Source organism: Mizuhopecten yessoensis, unplaced genomic scaffold (genome assembly GCF_002113885.1).
Source record: "Mizuhopecten yessoensis strain PY_sf001 unplaced genomic scaffold, ASM211388v2 scaffold7201, whole genome shotgun sequence".
Classification (NCBI taxonomy): domain Eukaryota; kingdom Metazoa; phylum Mollusca; class Bivalvia; order Pectinida; family Pectinidae; genus Mizuhopecten; species Mizuhopecten yessoensis.
The window spans coordinates 100666-121844 of NW_018406931.1; the positions used below are offsets into that span (position 1 = coordinate 100666).

Here is a 21179-nt window from a genome sequence, read left to right on the forward strand (position 1 = left end):
TTGAGAAATACCGATAACAAGATTTGTTTAAGGACGGACAATGGACCACGAACGCAAGGTGATTTGAATAGCCCACCATCATCTAAAAATCTGGATTTTGTAGATATAAAAAAACACTTATTGCTTTGATTGAGTGGTACCTTTTGTGTTTGCTTCTATCATCACTTCCAAAGAAAGAAGTTTGAAGATCCAGTTCAAACTCAGATAAAAAAAAAAGAGTATCTGACAAATCTTTGCCCAAATTTGGTTAAAATCCTTCAATTCTATAGAAGGAGAAATATTTACAACTAAATATTTCCACTATTCACAGGGGTTTGTTGCAAATGTCTATTGACATGTATATACTGATATGGGTCATAGCACATAGTGTATGTTTACAGGTGCTGTAACCCATGTCAGTAAAGCATTTGTGTATTTCAGACATTTGAACAAACCCCTATGACTCATGTCAGTATAGCATGTGTATTTTAGACATTTGTAACGAACCCCTGTTTCGACCCTGGCCCTGCGCTAAGTTTTGAGGGGGTGACAACAAAATTCTGCTTTGACAAAACACATACCTCACATACATCGCTGAATGGGGTATTTATTGATCCAAAGCCGCATAGATTATCACCAACAGCTGCTACACATTTCCTCAGTAGAGTCCTCAGTGTGTAATCTTTCAAAATTTACCCCCTGAGTGACGCCATTTTGTATAACACGGGAGTGACTAATCAACAAATCGTACTGATCCGGACCGAAAATAGAATAGATTATTCTTATTCAGAACAACTCTGGACCACCTCTGTTTGTGGATTAGTCACTCTGACTCAAAAATGGCTGCCAAAAAAGTTGATGACCAAACGTCAGGTCATTTGATCATTTGATCTGGGAGGGAAAATAAAAGCAATAAGTTTATTCATGATAAAGACTTTTTAAAAATGGACTCTGCCAAGGATTTGACGAGCAGACGTTCGGATAAAATGTGGAATTACCCCAAAAGCAAGAATGTCTCATAGTACTCATGTAGATTTTTTTCACTGTAAAAGTTGTTCTGCATCCAAAACAGTTGGAATTTTGTTTGCTATTTCTTTTTATTAATATTATATATATTATGTTCAATTATTTTTCTTTCTTCTTCTTCTTCTTCAGTCGTGAACTTGACTGACCCTTTTCTCGGAAACCGCAAGGCATATCTTGATGAAACTTCACATGATTAATAAAGGGCATTTATGTAGTTGTGCATTCTAGTCTTTATTTTTTTAGATCGTTGGCATAACAACCACACAGCATGGAGGCTTCTGATTGGTCGAAATTTAGATATTGTTCGATTTTGATGAAAATTGGTATAAACAAGGATTGGTGGACTGCAAATTAAACCCCATAGGTTTCGTTGTCATAGCAACCACACAGCAACCACAAGGAGGCCTCTGATTGGTCGAAATTTAGATATTGTTTGATTTTGATGAAAATTAGTACTTAGGGGTATTACACCTGGGAACTGCAAATTCAACCGCTTAAGTACATTGTAGGTGTTTTATGGCATTGCTATTCTTTTCTGTAATGGTCCGCCATTACAATTACTACATTTTTTCAGTGAGATTGTTGTTTTATGACACAATGTTAATTAGTCCCCACCCGGTGCCCGGAGGGGGGATATAGGAATCTATTTAAGTTTCATGCTGTTACCATTAACATAATCATACGAAGAAGTATATACTGACATATGACCCATGGCAAAATCCTAGTTGACCTAAAGACATTTGTGACACACGTGCACTGCTGCTAGTCTGTTGGAAATACATGTTTCACCCTCCACCAATAGACACTAAGGAGATATTGCAACAGTCATAATTATGCATTCGGAAGTGCATGTGTCTGGAGTACTTCCAGTACTTTGATTTCATTATAAAAGTTGTTCTGCATCCAAAACAGTTTAAATTTTAAAGATATCTTGTTTGCTATAAAAATTTTATCAATTAATTATCATATATATTATGTTTAATTATGGACCTCATTGGAAATACATTTTATTTTAACTTTTGTGGGTTATCCTAGGTAAAAAGCCAACTGTTCGTTTAACTTACTGTGACTATAACTACTTGCTGCGTGATATAATCTAGTCTGTAAAATTGTGCATGTCATGTTTGTTTGTATGTTTGTAACACTTGTGTAATTGTGATGCCTTTTACCAGAAGCATTATAATTATTTCATGTTGTGGCTGGGGGCGGATAGCTGGCTTATTATTTGACAGATCCTGGATATCAAATATCAAAACCCTATCAACCTGAACACCCAGACAACTTTAAACTGTTTACCTGGTACAGGCAATGCTACACAAAATGGCACAGGGAAGTTTAAATAGCAGGAAACAAATGTGTGTGCTTTTAAAACATAGACAAACTAATTAAACACTATCCCGCTTATCAAAACAAGAGGCCCATTTGGCATGTACTGCTCGCACGTATCATTTTTTATACTAACTAGAAAAAGTAAACTGTTTTCACTAACTTGTGTCATCTCAAACACAAAGAACTAAATTAATAAATATACAATTCGGGAAGGGCACAATTATATAGCATTTTGTTCTGATGGATTAAAACTGGATTAGTCAAAAACATCTCAGCCAATAAGAGCACAGAATTACCATATTGAATAACAGTACCAATTCAAGACCACAAGAGCATCATTCAAATCAAATTGGGTAAAAGTGCAAAATTACTGTGCCAATAAGAGAATGTGTAACCATCTTTGATTGTAAATTAGTTTGGAAAGAAAAGAAAAAACTTAGCCATGAGGGCCATGATAACAATATTTTTATAAAGTTGTGCTAAAATTGTTCTAATGGAACCTTAGAGTCGAAAATATTTTTGCCAACATAAGGCAAAGGCAGAAATCTTTAATTTCAAATCATCCAGAAATTTACTGGTCGGGAGATAATCATTTAAAAGAATTTTTGTAACACTTGGTTATTAAACCTGGAAAAGAAATCAGTGTTTTAGTCCTATTAGCATCCTAAATGAAAACCATACCTATATACTAGAAATATGTCAGAATGACATGAAAGTCACCCCATCATCTGTATGATCATTTTCTGTAAAATCATTGACCAAGCTACAACGGATATATTTCCACCTGTCAATCAAAATGATAAACAATTACCAGGTGTAAAAACATGCTGTTCAGGTAGCCATGCCAACATATGGAATTAATAGGAAAGCATGTCGCAAATATAACGTTAGCGTTGACCGACACCTCGAATACGGTGAGATCTGCGCGCTGACACTGTCACCTGGCATGGGCAGAACAGGTAATTGGAACAGGTAATTGGAACGATGTTGTTTTCACAACAATAAGTCTCAGAAAAGATTCAATCTTATATACGGATAAATCTACTATTTTTTGTTATGAAATACACTTTTCCAAGTAGTTTTCTGATCGTCTGCAAATCCGACTGAATCGGTCATCCATATCGGCAGAATGTGTACTGTACGTTTAAAGGCAGTCACTCCGACGAGGACCGCCAACATCCGAATTTGCAAGACATGAAGAACACAAAACAATTGTGATATCAGCAATTCTCCTTCGAAAAGAAAAGATCGGAATGTATTTGGCTGTTTTAAACCCGTTGATATTTAAATTTCAAACTCAAACTTTTATCATTATCGGTTTGATTCGCATGGATGTCACCTTGTAAATTCCTGCCAGTTAATATTATCATGCAACTTTGACTCTTTGCGTACACAAACTTGCTAACTTCCCCACTTTACCCGTGTCGTTTTGACACAATCCTGCGGACAAGATTGAAGAGTTCAGCAACTTAAACTTGCAACTTTTCGTAATTGTTAAATTGGCAATGCAATCAGTGATTATTCAACGAAAATTTAGCATTTGTATTATATCAAAGCATTTCCGAAAAGCCTAGAAAAATTTACGAGAAATGGTCGCGACCAAGGACTGGTTTTGGATTATCGTGTACACCCCCTTCTTGACACTTCATTTTCCCCTTAAAAAAGTGTGCACTACACGCAAATGGTAGTCGTCGGTCAGACATAAAATATCTAAATCAGTCAATAGCAATTTATAATACAGATTCCACTGTAGATGTGAAATGTATAAAAAAAATCGAAAAAATCAGGTCTGTTTTTGTCTGGGGGAGTTTTTTGGTCCTGAATTCAATACAAAATGGCGGCCCCCATATATAAAAAGTCCAAATAGATAGATTTTTTTTTGTACAGGTGTGTAAGATGACATTGTTCAAGATGAGGGCAGGTGAACTAGTGTGGAAAACCCCATTTAACCAGGACAGTGGTAAACATTAACACTATCGTCTATGGAAAATCATTTGGTTCTGTGGTCCCTATAAGGGTACAGCCTCAGTTTAAACAAAATTGGTAGGGAATGGAAATGTTCTGAAGATTAACCTATTTGGCCCTGCCCCCAGAAGGGACACATGCTTTGTTTATACAAAATTGAATCCCCTTTGATCAAAGATGCTCTAGAAGAAATTCAGTTATAATCCCTCCAGTGGTAAGGAAGGAAAAGGTTTTTGAAGATTCACCTCTATTTCCCTTATTTGGCTCTGCCCCCGAGGGGGGCCATAGCCTACATTTACCTGGAATACAAAATTGAGAACCCTTTGGCCAAGGGTGCTCCAGACAAAATTTGGTCAAAATCCTCTTAGTTATTGAGGAGTAGTAGTTTTAATAGAAAAAGGTTAATGGCTACGAAAGCTGTGCCATTGCAAAAGCTAGACACTTGGCCCCTCAGCGCAGGCGAGTTAAAAAGTAAGTATCCGGGTACTTTTTATCACAATGTACAAACCATTTACACATCACAGATCCATCATAGACCCATTTACCTGTTCTGATGAATCTGATACTGAATCTTTTAAAAATGTTGGGGCCTAATTTGTTGTTCCGACACTGTTGAGTGATCAACAGTTTATTTAGTGAATAAGTGAATTAACATTCAAGCTTGCAGACGCGTAGCTGCCACCTAAGCAAATAAGCAGTTGCATGCACATCAAAAACTCAAATATACTATTATGTTTTTATTTATTTATTTATTTATTTTGTAGTTCGGAAAAGTGATTAAATGATGTGTGGTTCAATTGAAAAATATATTAAATTTAACCACAGAATTAGATTATCTAAGTCAGTGATTTAACTGTATAAACGACAGCTGACAATCATTAAGTATCCTGAAATTCCAACCTAGGGTACCTATTATTAGTATTTTTAAAGTTGTCAACATCAGAAACATGCATGGCTGCAAATCCAACGAAAAACCTGCATCATCTTCGAAGAACAAGTTGATACATGACATCTTCCAAGCAGCTCTGGGTTCACATGAAACAACATCCTCTTGCGACATTAACTTAGGCATCGACGAGTCTAAAACGGCTAGTATTAGGGCCTAGTAATGCCAGACCTAGTCCGAATTATTCTGACGTTTTATCGACTATTTTTTATATATCGGTTTGTCGTCGATTAACCGATATAAAAAAAAGTCGATAAAATGTCAGAATAATTTGGACAGAACACAGTTCTGATCAGTCTCAGTGGCGGACCCAGGGGTGTTGCCCTAGTTGCCCGGGCAACACCCTTTTTTTCTGTGTCCAAAAATAATCTGGACTTAGGTTTTTGAAGATTTTCCTCTTTTTGATATGGCATTTTCTTCTAATATCAACCATCATGTGAACTATGATTTTCTATGGCAAGCAGCAGTTTGAATATATATGCCTAAGGGTGCAGTTGCCCAAACAAGGTGTCCACTACTTAGTTATACTCTAAACAATAGGGGATTAATCCTCTTTTGTGTATATTAGTAGGGTCTCCAGTCAGGTCAGTGGTGAAGGCTCAACGGACTGTCTACCTAATTGTATTGCTCTAATGTCATGGTGTGGTGATCACCCTGTTCGTGGAAAGAGGATAAAACCATCTGTTGGAATTAGGTATATATGTTATTTCAAAGGTAGAGTCCATTTCATGATAGATAAACCTGTATTTTCATCTGTGGTTTCATGTACACATGATCACCAGGAGTGATTTATTATACCTGTTAAAAAATGTGAATTTCAAAAATTTCAAAGACAGTAAAGCATCCACCTTAGCATCACGTTATCAGGTGAATAATAACCATTGTTAGCATAAAAGCCTGGCATGTATATATATATCCTTGTTAACAGGTGTTGCCCTTGTACATATGCATGCATACAAATTCACAATAAAAGACAAACAGTCGATCAAATCATAATTCCTTTTTATGACAAACTAAATCAATATTTAATTGCCAAAATCCTTGCCTAAACTACATGCACATGACACAAACATCAACATTTTAACCAAAAACCTACATTTTTACCATTGTTTCACAGAATTTGTTAACACTCTCTCTGCTCGGCCATCATAAAATATAAATACTCTATGTTATAAAATATAACCTGGAATAATACCGCAAACTCAGAAAACTATTCTATGCCTTATTCGATCTGTTTGACAATGGAAATAATGTCCGATAAATTCTAGCTGTCTATGCTTGGCAGTGCTTTAACAAGTTTAGTATTACATCTTCAGAAAAAATTAATTCGCCTCGCTCTGCTCGGCAGGGAAATTATAATTGTCACAATCTCAGAAATAATGAAGTTCTATATATTGTTTGGTGCCAGAAAGTAGTATACATGTACAACCGACATGACAATTATAATTTATTAGTTTTTTGAGTCTTCTGAGTTTAAATTTAAAATCGATATCCTTTCAAAAAGATGGGAAAAAGCTCACATGTTCAAGTTCCATACACGTCAACATTTTAACAAGCGATTGTAATGAAATACAACTAAGTCAACGGAGGCGGGTTGTTTTTCCGGAATGGATGTATTTTTGCGTAGTCTTCCGAATAACAATTGTAGATTGATTTGTTTCTAGCATTATTGTTATAGGTTTTAGGGTGGATATATGCGCGCATAGGATCCATCTGAGTTTTACATTCACTTCGCCTGCAAATGTAATATGAAAAAGGCAAAACTCAAAAGTCAGAAAAAAGCCATGTACATGTAGCTTTTGCTAATCTGTTACATTATATAGGCCTGCCCTTCATTTGTCCCTGTCATGAATTGATAAAGTATGTTTTTCAGAGTAGTCCTAGGCCTATCTTCAGTAGAGCTACTGGATATATATGTATATATCTAAACATCGATATAGGAGCCTCGTCATCTTATGTTCTGAGAAATGTTGATGATATAAAAAGGGTTTGGGGGACACAAGGGCAAACAATCTGAAATTAATCTGTTTATATTGGCTCCAACATTTTAAATATCTAGTTAATTTAGATTCATCAGGAAAGAGATATGACGCAACGGATGTTTTTGGGTAATTCCAACAATCAACACATTTTTGTTGGAGAAAAAAAAGGAGAGCTGTCTTTCGCATTTTTTGCGATGCTTTCCAATAATAAAGTGATGAATCAAGCAAAAAATGTTGTCTGTAAAATAAATTAAAACACTCAAATATGTATCTAAAAAGCCACCAGATGGCACGACATGGCTTCTATATCTAAAAAACAAATGCATCTCCATGGACATCCAACCTTACGGTATTTACAAGTTTAAATGGGTTTTTTCCTGAATTGTGACTTTTATTTAGCTTGGAAAATGGGCATATAAAAAGTCATTTCATCAGTTATTGAATGATTTTTTCTGAAATTTAGTGTGCATGCACCTCAATTATGTTTGAGAAATATTGGAGGAGGATTATTTTGTGACAGGAATTGTTTAATGCTAACGGAATGCATTATTGAATTTGATATACAGTTTGGTGTGGCAGCCATATTGGAATGTCCTTAAGTGTTATATTGGAGTTCTTGTCCCCTGTCTATTTTCACTTTTCTTTGACATCTGAATAACTTAGATCGTTTGTAGTTCCTATCTAAAATTTGATCTGGTTGTCAACATCTGGATGCTGTGATACTCTTATATATATGCCATGTACATTTCGTAGCCATTGTAAGGTATGTATCTATGAATCTAGCCAGTTGCCACCGATGGTGAATGTCTGATTTAAATTTATTAGTTTTAAGTATCGCCTTCTCTTTTCAAAGAAACTTCTGGTTTTGTCACAGTCAAGTAAACGGTTTAATCGGCAATGAAAAAGAAAAAGTGCTTTCATGCTATATGTCCGAGTTTGTATGACTCTCTGAGATTTTAGGATTTCCCTAGTCCACTAAAACTGACCATAATCGCCGGCTCCAAAATTCTGATTGATCGCCAGTTTATTGTCAGCTATCGACTGCTCTATAAACATGGAAATTTGTCGTTAAAATCTGACGACAGTGATTTTGATAGTTTTACATGTACATGAGAGAAGATATTTATACCTATATTTCAGTTGATTCATTTCTCATTCATTTAACTTAAGATGGCATGTCTCAACACTATTCATTATCGATGCTACATCATTTTATTCAATCGAGGTGCTGTTGATCAGAATTTTGGAGACTATTATGGTTAGATTTAGCGGACTAGGATTTCCCTACATGTCCCCGAGATGAATTTGAAGATGAATGATAGCTGTGTATTTTATGGCTAAGAAAATGTTATTCTCTTCCTGTATACATTACATACATGTACACAAAAAAATGTTAATAAAAATAATTATAGTGGAGGGGAGTTAACTCTTGTCAATACATACACGCAGCGAAGTTTCTACTACAATCGTTATCATTGACAAAGTCACATCATCATTTTAGAAAAATAATCCACTATACTAAAACTTGATTGGTGAAAAAATACAACACATGTCATCAAGTCTTGAACCTCACCTCTCCCAAATTTGTCAGCTGATGGTGGTTGCCGGCACATTTTCTCTCGTGGCCATGCCTCTCGACAAGCTGTAGAATTACTTACCCTGAATTGCTGGCGTCTGTTGCATTGATGCTATGAATCCGGAGCTTGTTGGCGATGTCCTTGAGATTTTGAAGTTTCCCAGCGTCCGGTCTGTGATAATTGCTCATCTTGAAAACTGTCGTGGTACCTTTTCTTTCACGTTTCCTCCACCGGCTTCAAGCAACCTTGACCTGTCTACTCCGCTTGCCTGTTTAAAGGGCGATAACTAGCGCTGTCTCGAAAGGTGCGCGAACCAATTAGCCAAATGTATATGGTCTCTGGTCTTAATAGCGTTAAATTTATTTTTTACAGCAGCTAATAATATTGTTGTATATCCATTTAATACCTTACTGACAGTAGTTGTCAAATTATAACTGCATATATATGTATTAAAAATATACCTCTGTCTTTGGTTCATTTAAATGAATTTCCATCATTTTAATTGGTGCCTAGCATCACCAAAACGTCTTACAAGGACGAAAGAGTTTTATGATGTAATGTGATTAATTTTTGTCATTTCGATACTGTAACAATATTGCTTATTTTTTTATTAACTTGTGTATCTTTCAAGATAGAACGTGATCTTTGATGTTTGCCGTAACTATGACGACCACAGCTATCACTTTTGAGTAATTGTACGGTTGCTAATATTCAAACTAGCTGTAAATTTGAAGTTTACTAGTACTCCTCTCAATTTTGATTTCCATCCTTTTGGCCCCTAACATTACCGATGAGTCCTGGAAGGTCGAAACAGCTGTATGGTGCCTGGGATCAATCTAGACTTGATTCATACCGTTTATGGGAAGTTTCCCCCTACAGAAGAAAATCCCCGTTCTTTGAAATTCCTCTGGTGTACTTCCACGGACTTAGATAATCTAATTCCGTGGTGCTTTAAAATTCCCCTATTTCAACAAGTAAATATGTTTTCTTTAAAGTTCAACTGTTAGTTTAAACATATTTGTATTGCCTTGAAAATGACAAAAAGGATTGGGCACAAGTTCTTACAACTTAATTAAGCCCCCCCCCCCCCCCTCCCAACTTAAATACATTTCACGTACATCATAGCTGTCTTAACATGTACATTTCAATTTATTTATTTTTAAATTTAAGTTGAATTAACAAAATAGGTTGTTGGCGACTGTTTCTCTGTACCCCGACCTACTCATAGAGAATTAACCGAGGTTTTCACACAGATAAAGAAAATTCAATTCTTCGAACATGATGTAATTGTTGTAATTAAGACTACTTACTAGAAGCGGTTTGTATACTTAACGTACTTACATAAATAGGTAAAGGTTTTACTGTTTTGTTCAAAAGTGAGATCATGATTACCCCCAGAGAAGTGTGTTTATGTCTGTTAGGAGGATCTCTGGAAGATTTAAGTTCCTAAGATTTCTTACAATGTGATTTCTTACCGTTGAGTAATTTGGACATTAGTCTACATGTATAGAAATAGTGATGTACATTTTCTACTTCCCCACATAAACATAAAGGGTTATCACTGAGGTTAACTCTATCAACTCATATTGAAGACTGCTGCATTTGTTCCTAAGTCTGGTGTGTAAAATTGTAAATTTTCTATCTCCTACTGTTAAAAAATTTGGAATAGAAACAACATCATGTTTGAAACAGTTTTTAAATGCAACAAGAGAATGGGTTGACTTTATACAGGAGTTGAGGGAATTCCATTGTGTTACAGATGATGGTATGAATGATTTTCTAAAAAGTTCAGTCCTACATCGTGGGATAGTGAATCGTCTTGCAAGTAGCATATGACATAATGTTGTTTCAGAACGGAGACTAGGAAGGATTTCTGCCAGATAATTTGGTGTCATATCGTTTTTTATTTTGAAAAGGGTTGATAGCTTAGTTAATATGTTTACGACGTTCGGATAAGAGTTCCCATCCCGTCTCAAAGTAAAGCGATTCTCTTGATGCGTATACAGGTAGGCCGGTAACTACTCGAGCTGCAAGTAACTGAACTCTTTCAAGTCTTGTTGAAAACACCCATCCCAGACTACCGATGCATACTCCAATAAGGGACGAATATATATATATGTTTTATAAAGAACAGATAAAGAATATCTAGGCACTGATTTTTTTTTTTTTTTTTTTTTTTTAGTAATACTAGTTTTTTGTATGCTGACTTGGCAATACAGTCAATATGGTATGACCATCTGCCATCACTGGAGAAATTAAGACCTAGATGTTTATGATGTTGAACGAATGGTAAAGTAATGTTTTGAAATACAATATCAGGTAATGTAGTATTTCGTCTTTTTGAAATAAAGATCATATTTGTTTTTTCTGCATTGAATTTCATTAACATTGAATTTCATTAACCATTTCTTTGACCAATTTTCCAAAATAGATAGATCATGATTTATACAAGTTTCCATCTCTCCGGTGGTTGCAGATGATTTACCCAAGGATGTGTCATCAGCGAATAATCTGCTTATACTTATCATATTTTCAGCAATATCATTTACATATATAAGAAATAAGAGAGGACCCAGTACTGGCCCTTGGGCAATCCTGCTGATAGGTTAAGTGAGTTTGATTGACAGGATCTATAAACAACTCTTTGTTTTCTATCTAATAAGTAACTTTTTAACCAATTCAAAATATTACCTGTTACACCATATTTTTCTAATTTGTACAACAATCCCCTATGCCATACCCTATCAAAAGCTTTGGATAGATCACAAAAGACTATACAACAGTCTTGTTGGTTGTCCAGAGCAGAGACAATACTATGGTAGATTTCCAAAAGTTGGAATACGGTGGAGTGGCCTCTGTTCAACTGTTAAAATGCATAATATGCATATATACATTTTCTCCACTTTATTTAAACCAAAATTCTACAACTTTAAGTTTAAAATTGTTTATAAATTGAAATATACTGCACACATGTATGTCAGACAAAACATTTATCTTTTACCTTCATGACGCTAGAGCCTTGTATCAAAATTGTATTTTCCCCCAAATCTGAAAAAGGGTAGATTCCCCTAAAACCTAGATTGATCCCTCGGTACAGTGTAATTCATTGTTGGCGTACTCATGGTATCATCACATGTGTGTCTTACGCTCGTCTTGTTTAAATGGCTAAACTAAATACTGAACAGCATTGAGTAATTTGTCACGTTCGAGTTGGCATTCATATGAATGTCAAATAAAAACAATTTAATGCTAAATGAAATAAAATAATACTGCTCTCCTTTTACTACCAAAAACTGCAAATTATAAATTGAAAAATTGTTTACCGTTATAAAAGGACAATCGCTTTGATAAATCATTTTTGGAAAAGGAAACCTTTATCATGGACATACATACAGACTTATTCTGATAAAATTAATCCGTGCCCAAACATTGCCAAACCTCACATCACCTCCCATCACAATGTAGTCGCTCTTTTATTTATCTCTTTTTCATGTTTCTTTTTCATCCTATTTCTATTACTATCCAATACATACTAGGGGTTGCAAGAATGGATTCCGTTAGGTTTTGCATAGTGCATAATTATAATGTTACAGTCACAATGCCTTTGTCTATTGACAATTGGTGATTTTATTGGTTATATATAATTATTTATTTGTAAGATTTAACTATGACGAATAAAATAAATAAATAAATAAATAGATAATCGATAAATAGATAAATAGATAGATAGATAGATAGATAGATAGAGTGACTGAATAAATCAATAACAACTTAACATGGTTTTCTATGGAACTGACGTCGACAATAACTTTCGACGTCAAAACTTAACATCATTTTATGTCAGCTAAGACATTTTAAAAGTGATCTTAACTTTGATAAGTTGCAATACCATCTGAATGTTGATACTTCCTGTGTATGTGGTGCACAGAGGGAAGATCTAATACATTTTTTCTTTCGATGTCCTCTGTATTAAAATATTAGGCATCATATTACATGTACCACTATTTATAATCTATTAGGATATTTAAATCTGCACTGTTAAGTATATGGTATTAGTAATGCATCTGACCAATTAAATAAAACTATTCTTATATATGTTGACTTTTATATTAAATCATCAAAACGTTTCGTTACTCTTGCATGCTAGATAAATTCCAAATCAATATTCATGTATTGTTATTATTATTCAGGCAAGTTTTGTCCCTTAAACAATGAGTATAACACATAAGATGTTGGGGGTGCATGTGTGTGAGAGGAACACGAATTACAACATTCTATATATTTAATCATTGTACATAGCTACCGGAAATAGAAGAAGACTGATTTAGGCATAGCCTGTTGTCTAATTCTTTTGTCAATACTGTTCTAACATCTTCTTTAATTTTAACTTCTATGTTTGTATTATATATGTATTGTCAATAAAATACTTTTGAAATAGTAAAAATAACTTTCGAGATGAAAAGTAATATCTCCATACCTTGGTCACAGATAATAACATGTAAATCCGAACAACCATAACTCTCTAACAGTTGAAAAAACCCATATCATAGCTACATGGATGTCAAACGATGTCATGAACATTTTATCTTATCATACACAAGGTAAATATCATTGTTAATGTGATTGTATACGAGCATACCTCTAAATGTTGTTAATATGTATCATTTCACCACAGCTGGAGTGATTTTCGAATAGTCAGTTAGGCCTGTAATAAAATAACAGATGTTGGATTTTTTTGGGAAAGCTTCATGTATATACATGGCCATACAAATTAAAAACACATTTGATATTGATATAAGCACGGCGATATGCTATCTAAGTCCGTAATATAGGCCTAAGATAGTCATAACGTACTCTGGTTTGATATATTAGGACGATAGTGTAGTGGCGNTTGGCTTCCGGCCCCCCCCCCCCCTCCCCTGATAATTTTCTTTAAAAATCATGTTTTTTCACCATTTTCCTCAATTTTCCCCCACATGGAAACCCTCCCTGGAATTTTGGAAAAAAACCTAGATAGGTCTCTGGATCCGCCACTGTAAGTGTTAGTTTGTATATGATTTCACAACAAACCTTATAATTAGTTATGAAATGCTAGCTCGAAATGTATTTTAAGAACCTTTCACATATTGCATAAGTTAACATTTTAATTAAATAAGCTTGTTGCCATCTAGAAGTCGGTTAAATATATGAAGACCTGGAACGTTTAAAACATACTTTCAGCAAATTAATCCGTATTTAAATGATCGAGCGTATTTTACTTGACCTACTTTTCTACATATCCTCGGGATACCACTTACAGTACCCCTACAGCAGTTATTCGCACAATATCTATATATATCATACCTGGCGATAGCTTGGTAACTACGCGGGTCTTTCTCTAATTTTATTCAGTTATTTGTGATTTTTTGTAGCCTTTCTTCCTTTATTTGTTCGTCTGCATTCCGAGCATAACAGTGTTGAAAACATGGGTCACATGACCAGATCGCGAATCATGTGACTAAGATGGAATTTCAGACATGCAGACCCATGTCACACACGAGTGTACGGTTCTAAACACAAGTAGTCTCTGACAACAGCCGTTGGATTGATTGTACTGGTATTTCATCTTAATAAGTAAGTTTTGTCTCTGTCTGCGGACGTTTTTGTACAAACAGTGTCGTCTGTTAACCCGGCTTGATTGCGCTAACGAGCGCGTGTTGTGTCGTAGTTTATATTGACTCCGATCGATCGCCTACACCATGTTGTCATTGTTTCAGATGTGAGACCAGCCTCCCATGAGCACAACCATGGAAACCCCATTGGACGTCTTATCGAGGGCCGCGTCCATGGTAGAGACAAATGAGACAAAAGGTCAGTCACGGTTTTTATTTAAAATTGTATTAAACATATCGAGAAATAACAGTAAAGCGATCGGCGAACTGCTATACACACGTCGTCCGCTGGCCTCTGTGTACGCTAGTGGCCGCCCGTGTTACGATGCTGGTCTCGATAAATTATGCTGATAACGTGGCCTAAAGTCACCATATAAGTGTCTTATGGTCCTAGTTGTATTAAGACATAGTAATTATTTCCTTTCCCTGCAGCCTACTTGCCCAGATTGTGTCGCTTATTCTATAAGGACCGCTGTGTATAAATTGTAGATCTACAATGTACGGGCCACTGTAAGCGTCAAGTCGAGCCTTTGTTCGGATCAGAATTCTTGACATGCCTTCTGATTAGGGCAATGAGGGAGGGTACATTTGCTTACAAGTATGCATGTTAGGTCTAATTTACGATCTTACTGGGCAGTGTTAGGTATGGGGCAAGTTTGTGCCAGTCTGCAGAGCAACAAATATGTTGCATGCACCCCTGTAATAATCCTGAGTTATGTGAGGTATTTAGGCCAGGTACTATCAGAAAATAATTTGTTCCACCAGATGGCTCCATATAAACTCATATTTTTTTTTATATCGATGATGGTAGAAATACCTTACACTAAGACAGTGATGTAAGTGCCTAGCAAATGAAATACAGAACGGGAGATGGGATCAAAATTTCTGACATATCTTGGGTATGTGTCACACTTTTAATAATTTAAAGATCTCACTGCCACAGGCTTTCTTTGAAATCAGAGGTGAAATTGCTTTAAAAGATTTGTCAGAAATCAAATCTAGAAATTTAAATGGCTCAATTGAGCTTTTACAAATTGTTTGATAATGATATAACAAATTGTATAAGTTTTATCTTCAAAATTATTAAAACAAACATGAAATATCTTTTATTTTATGGAATATTTCTAAGGACTTGTAATATGACATACTCAGGTTTTCGTCTTCATTTCATCTGTATATAGAGACACCAAACTATTTCTTGGGGTGCATGTTTATTATTAATATAAACGTCAATAAAGCATAAATTATTAATGACTTCGTAATTTTGTATTGAGTATCATATTAATCTTTCTTTTAAAGTTACCGTCCCGCTAATCTTCGCTCTTGTTTCTTACCAGCAGGATATAGAACTGTCATTTTTTCTTTTCCTCACAAAGCAAAAGTTATGAACTTTCCGTTAATACCACACTGGGTATGAAATATGTCAAAGATATAAAGCAAAAAGGAATTTTGGTTTATGTGCTGTAAAACATTCGATGATTTACATCATGCAACACATGTCCCAATGGGCCCCTTTAAAATGACGATATTTTTTGTCAAATTTTGGCACGCATCTTATGCTTTTACGATGAGTTTTTGTTAAATCATTTAGCATATCAAGTGATTTAATCAATCTTTATCGTGTAAGAAGAAAGCATGTGTTTTGTAAAATCATTACCTCCGACCCAGTCCAACTAATGGTCGCCATTCATTGGATAAATTTGTTCTCATGACCTTTTTTCGTGAATTAGCTTATGTATGAGAATCATGAAACATGGAACTTCAAATCTTTTCATACCAATAGACTTAAATATTTCTGAAGTTTTATGACCTCAATTTTAACTGAAGTTTTTCTGACAGGTTGCTACACAGTAACTGTACACCTAAGGATGCTTGAATCCTTGTACTTCATGATAGCCTGATATTCTTATATGATATGGTTACCTCTGGGTACCTTAATATTCTATGGTTACCTCTGGGTACTTTAATATTTTATGGTTACCTCTGGGTACCTTAATATTCTATGGTTACCTCTGGGTACCTTACTATTCTATGGTTACCTCTGGGTACCTTACTATTCTATGGTTACTTCTGGGTACCTTAATATTCTATGGTTACCTCTGGGTACTTTAATATTCTATGGTTAACTCTGAATACCTTAATATTCTATGGTTACCTCTGGATACCTTAATATTCTATGGTTACCTCTGGGTACTTTAATATTCTATGGTTACCTCTGGGTACCTTACTATTCTATGGTTACCTCTGGGTACTTTAATATTCTATGGTTACCTCTGGATACCTTACTATTCTATGGTTACCTCAGGGTACCGTACTATTCTATGGTTACCTCAGGATATTTGAACATGGTAACCTTATACTGCCTGAATGTTCTAACATATATGGTTACCCCTGGATACCTTAATATTTTGACATCAATATCAGGACATGATATTTGAATATTATAACATATGGTTTCCCTGCAATTTTTCATTGATTTGTGTTTACAACCTATCAAGTGATTGACCAAAAAACTGAGAACGTAATTTGATGACGTCATACACAAAGTACACTACTACTTCCCCCCCCCACCCCCCCACCCCCCCAAACAAAAATCTTACAAAATCTAGCGAAGATCTACACATGGCCTTATTAGCATCACTATTTGAGAGAGTACATGTAAATGAGTCTGTTGAAAGCTCCGGCAAAATTAGAACATCAGGATTCGACAAGATAATAAATTGTTCTATCAATGTATAGACCGAAAACCAAAGTTCACTACATAAACCACTTCTTGGTTTATTAAAAGTGTGCATCAGTTTTTGGTCTATACATCAAATACCAATTTATTATCGGGTCCAAGCCTTCGGGATCCCTGTCTCACTGCAGTGTGGGGCAGGGTGCTATATACAATAAGCTCCCTTTAGTTCCATGTGGATGTAACTGTAGAACAGTATGACGGGACGACTTCTGTTGACCAGGTAGCTCAAGAGCAATAGTAAAACAATCTGAAGTCGAGGGTTCAAATCCCGGTATGGCCTCTCTAAATTTTACATTCAGAAGACTGTTGTTGCTTTGATGTATTTCAGGATACCTGATATTCTAGCATGATTACCTCTGCAGTTGATTTCGTTTGTTTGTTTTGGGTTTAACATCCCTGAAACACCAATTGAAAGGTCATGAAGAAAGGTGGCGAGGGAGACACAGTCAAAATAAAAGACATAATAGGATAGAAAAGGACAGATAGAGGTCCTAAGTGTTGCAATGGGGGGCAGCATATCAATTTTTTCAATGTCTTCTGGGCAGAAGATAAGAAAATCCCTGAAAGGGATTCTGCAGTCATTTCTTCTGATAACATATGCAATGGGGTACAGCAAGACTGATCTTCGCCTGAACCTGTATAGGACTGCATTTGCATATTTGCATGCTCTACGATGCTATGATTATACCTCAAGATACTTGAATACTCACGAGATATTCAAACGTACTTGGAAACCACATACTGCTTGAATATTCAAATATATATGATATGGTTATTGAAAAGCATCAATACAGCTCAAAAATTAACTGTGATATCCTCAGCAAAACCAGTGGTTAGTTGTGTTTTGGACTTCATACAAAGCTCCACTTTGAAGTCTAAAATTTGCTGTTGGATTGTCTAAACCCTTTGGAAACAATTAAATGCTTTGCAACAATTGATATTACATAGCAACATTTGATACAGCATCAACAGATGAAAATGTTAAAAACAAGCTATAAAATATATACAGCAAGTATGCAAGCAGAGGACACTATATAGCCACATTATAATACTTCACATTATCAACATGAGGACACTATATAGCCACATTATAATACTTCACATTATCAACGTGTGGACACTATATAGCCACATTATAATACTTCACCTTATCAACATGAGGACACTATATAGCCACATTATAATTCTTCACATTATCAACATGTGGACACTATATAGCCAGATTATAATACTTCACATTATCAACATGTGGACACGATATAGCCACATTATAATACTTCACATTGGCAACATGAGGACACTATATAGCCACATTATAATTCTTCACATTATCAACATGTGGACACTATATAGCTTCATTATAATACTTCACATTATCAACATGAGGACACTATATATATATATATAGCCACATTATAATACTTCACATTATCAACATGAGGACACTATATAGCCACATTATAAAACTTCACATTATCACCATGTGGACACTATATAGCCACATTATAATACTTCACATTATCAACATGAGGCCACTATATAGCCACATTATAAAACTTCACATTATCACCATGTGGACATTATATAGCCACATTATAATACTTAACATTATCAACATGAGGACACTATATAGCTACATTATAATACTTCACATTATCAACATGAGGAAACTATATAGCCACATTATAAAACTTCACATTATCACCATGTGGACAATATATAGCCACATTATAATACTTCACATTACCAACATGAGGACACTATATATATATATATAGACACATTATAATACTTCACATTATCAACATGAGGACTCTATATAGCCACATTATAAAACTTCACATTATCACCATGTGGACAATATATAGCCACATTATAATACTTCACATTAACAACATGAGGACACTATATAGCCACATTATGATACTTCACATTATCAACATGTGGACATTATATAGCCACATTATAATACTTCACATTATCAACATGAGGACTCTATATAGCCACATTATAAAACTTCACATTATCACCATGTGGACATTATATAGCCACATTATAATACTTAACATTATCAACATGTGGACACTATATAGCTTCATTATAATACTTCACACTATCAACATGAGGACACTATATATATATATATAGCAACATTATAATACTTCACATTATCAACATGGGGACACTATATAGCCACATTATAATACTTGACATTAGCAACATGTGGACACTATATAGCCACATTAAAATACTTCACATTATCAACATGAGGACACTATATATATATATATAGCCACATTATAATACTTCACATTATCAACGTGTGGACACTATATAGCCACATTATAATAATTCACATTATCAACATGTGGACACTATATATCTTCATTATAATACTTCACATTATCAACATGAGGACACTATATAGCCACATTATAATACTTCACATCATCAACATGAGGTACAGCATAACAGGTAATGAGCTTTGCAACACATATTATTACATCACTGGTGCTAATTCCCAGCCCTAATTGGAGGAGCGACGTCATGTGACGAGTTTGTAAATCTGTTACAGACCTTGTTCTATGAATAGAAAAGTGTTACAGACCTTGACCTATAAATAGAAAAGTATCACAGACCGCTACTAAAAATCAGCCTAGGTAATTTCCCAGTCATCGATTAACAGCCAATAAAATCATCTGTTACAGACCTAGAGCTATAAATAGAATAATGTTACAGACTGCTACTAAAATAGGGCCTAGATAATTTTCCAGTCAGTCTGTAAATCTGTTACAAACCACAGGATTGAATTCAACTACGAATGAATTATCTCATCAAATTCTGATCTATGTGATGCTTTTGACAATGTTAATTGTGCAAATGATATTTACTTGAAATTGAAGTCCTTCACTCTGTGATTCAAAAAAAGTTTGTCATCCATGTGTTTATGACATGAAAAATGATTATTTAATGAAACAATTGTGGATTTGAGTTTGGGTCTATCCCTGATTTACGAACCTAGTCTGAACAATATTCACCTTTGCTGATAGACTTTGCCTGGAGTCCATCATTGTATAGTACACCATATAAAAAAGGGATACTGCATTGCAACACACAGTAAAAGATGAAAATACATAGCAACACACAAAACAACTTACCAAAAGATGAAAATGCATAGCAACAAGTGATACTGCATAGCAACATGAAAACAATCTTAACAAAAGACAAAAATGGAAAACAACAATTGATACTACAAAGTAACAGACAAAACAGTTTAGTAATAGACAATTTACTGTACTGCTACCAGAAGACAGGCAAGTACATTATAATAGTATAATGAAATGAACAGCACAGTCAAAAGACTTGTATTTCATTCAAATCACCTACAAGTTTATGATTGACTAAAATACATCGGCAACATGTGGTCCAATACAGCTCATTGTGCCTAATGATATTTTTGACCTTTTTATCCAATGAAAACAAACAACAAATATGACATGTTAATCTCAGAACTTTACAGCAAATTTCAAGCATCAAGCATAGCATGAAGATTTAGTATATAGAATTTAATACTTGTGTTGGTAATCACACCCGGCTAGCTGTCATTAATACAAATTTGATTGGGGCCAATTATTGAGAGATTTATAACATCATGTAGTATAGGTGCCATTTGTGAACAGAACAATACAAACCACCCTCTCACCTACCAAGGATACCCGGTACCACTGTAACTAAGTGTTGGAAACTGTTGTTTTTTTGGCATGACTATAATTTTGAAAAATCATTTCTGAAAAGAAAACCATACATTGCGGCACTTTTATGAGAAATAAACAAAATATAAATCAACAACAGTGTTTTGTGTGTAAAAATTCAATGGTTAAGGAAACAAGTTCAACGTTACCAAAATCAGCCCAGTAACTCGCTCACATGTTTATACATGAATCAGAATGAACGTTCTTTCTAACGTCATCAGACAATATCACA

The 21179-nt window shown here is 34.9% G+C and overlaps 2 protein-coding genes across 2 annotated transcripts in view; one reads left to right on the forward strand and one right to left on the reverse strand.

The window, feature by feature from the left end:
- Positions 1 to 9086, reverse strand: part of LOC110453208 (transketolase-like) — a 53996-nt gene extending 44910 nt beyond the window's left edge. The window contains exon 1 of the mRNA XM_021502061.1: positions 8886 to 9086. Coding sequence (XP_021357736.1) covers positions 8886 to 8992 — 107 coding nt within the window. The 5' untranslated portion in view covers positions 8993 to 9086. The remainder of the gene's footprint in view (positions 1 to 8885) is intronic.
- Positions 9087 to 14296: 5210 nt separating this feature from the next.
- The window catches only part of LOC110453209 (transcription cofactor vestigial-like protein 4), a 49656-nt gene continuing 42773 nt past the window's right edge, over positions 14297 to 21179 (forward strand). Inside the window, exons 1-2 of the mRNA XM_021502064.1 lie at positions 14297 to 14417; positions 14561 to 14654. Of these exons, the coding sequence (XP_021357739.1) occupies positions 14579 to 14654 (76 nt within the window). The 5' untranslated portion in view covers positions 14297 to 14417; positions 14561 to 14578. The remainder of the gene's footprint in view (positions 14418 to 14560; positions 14655 to 21179) is intronic.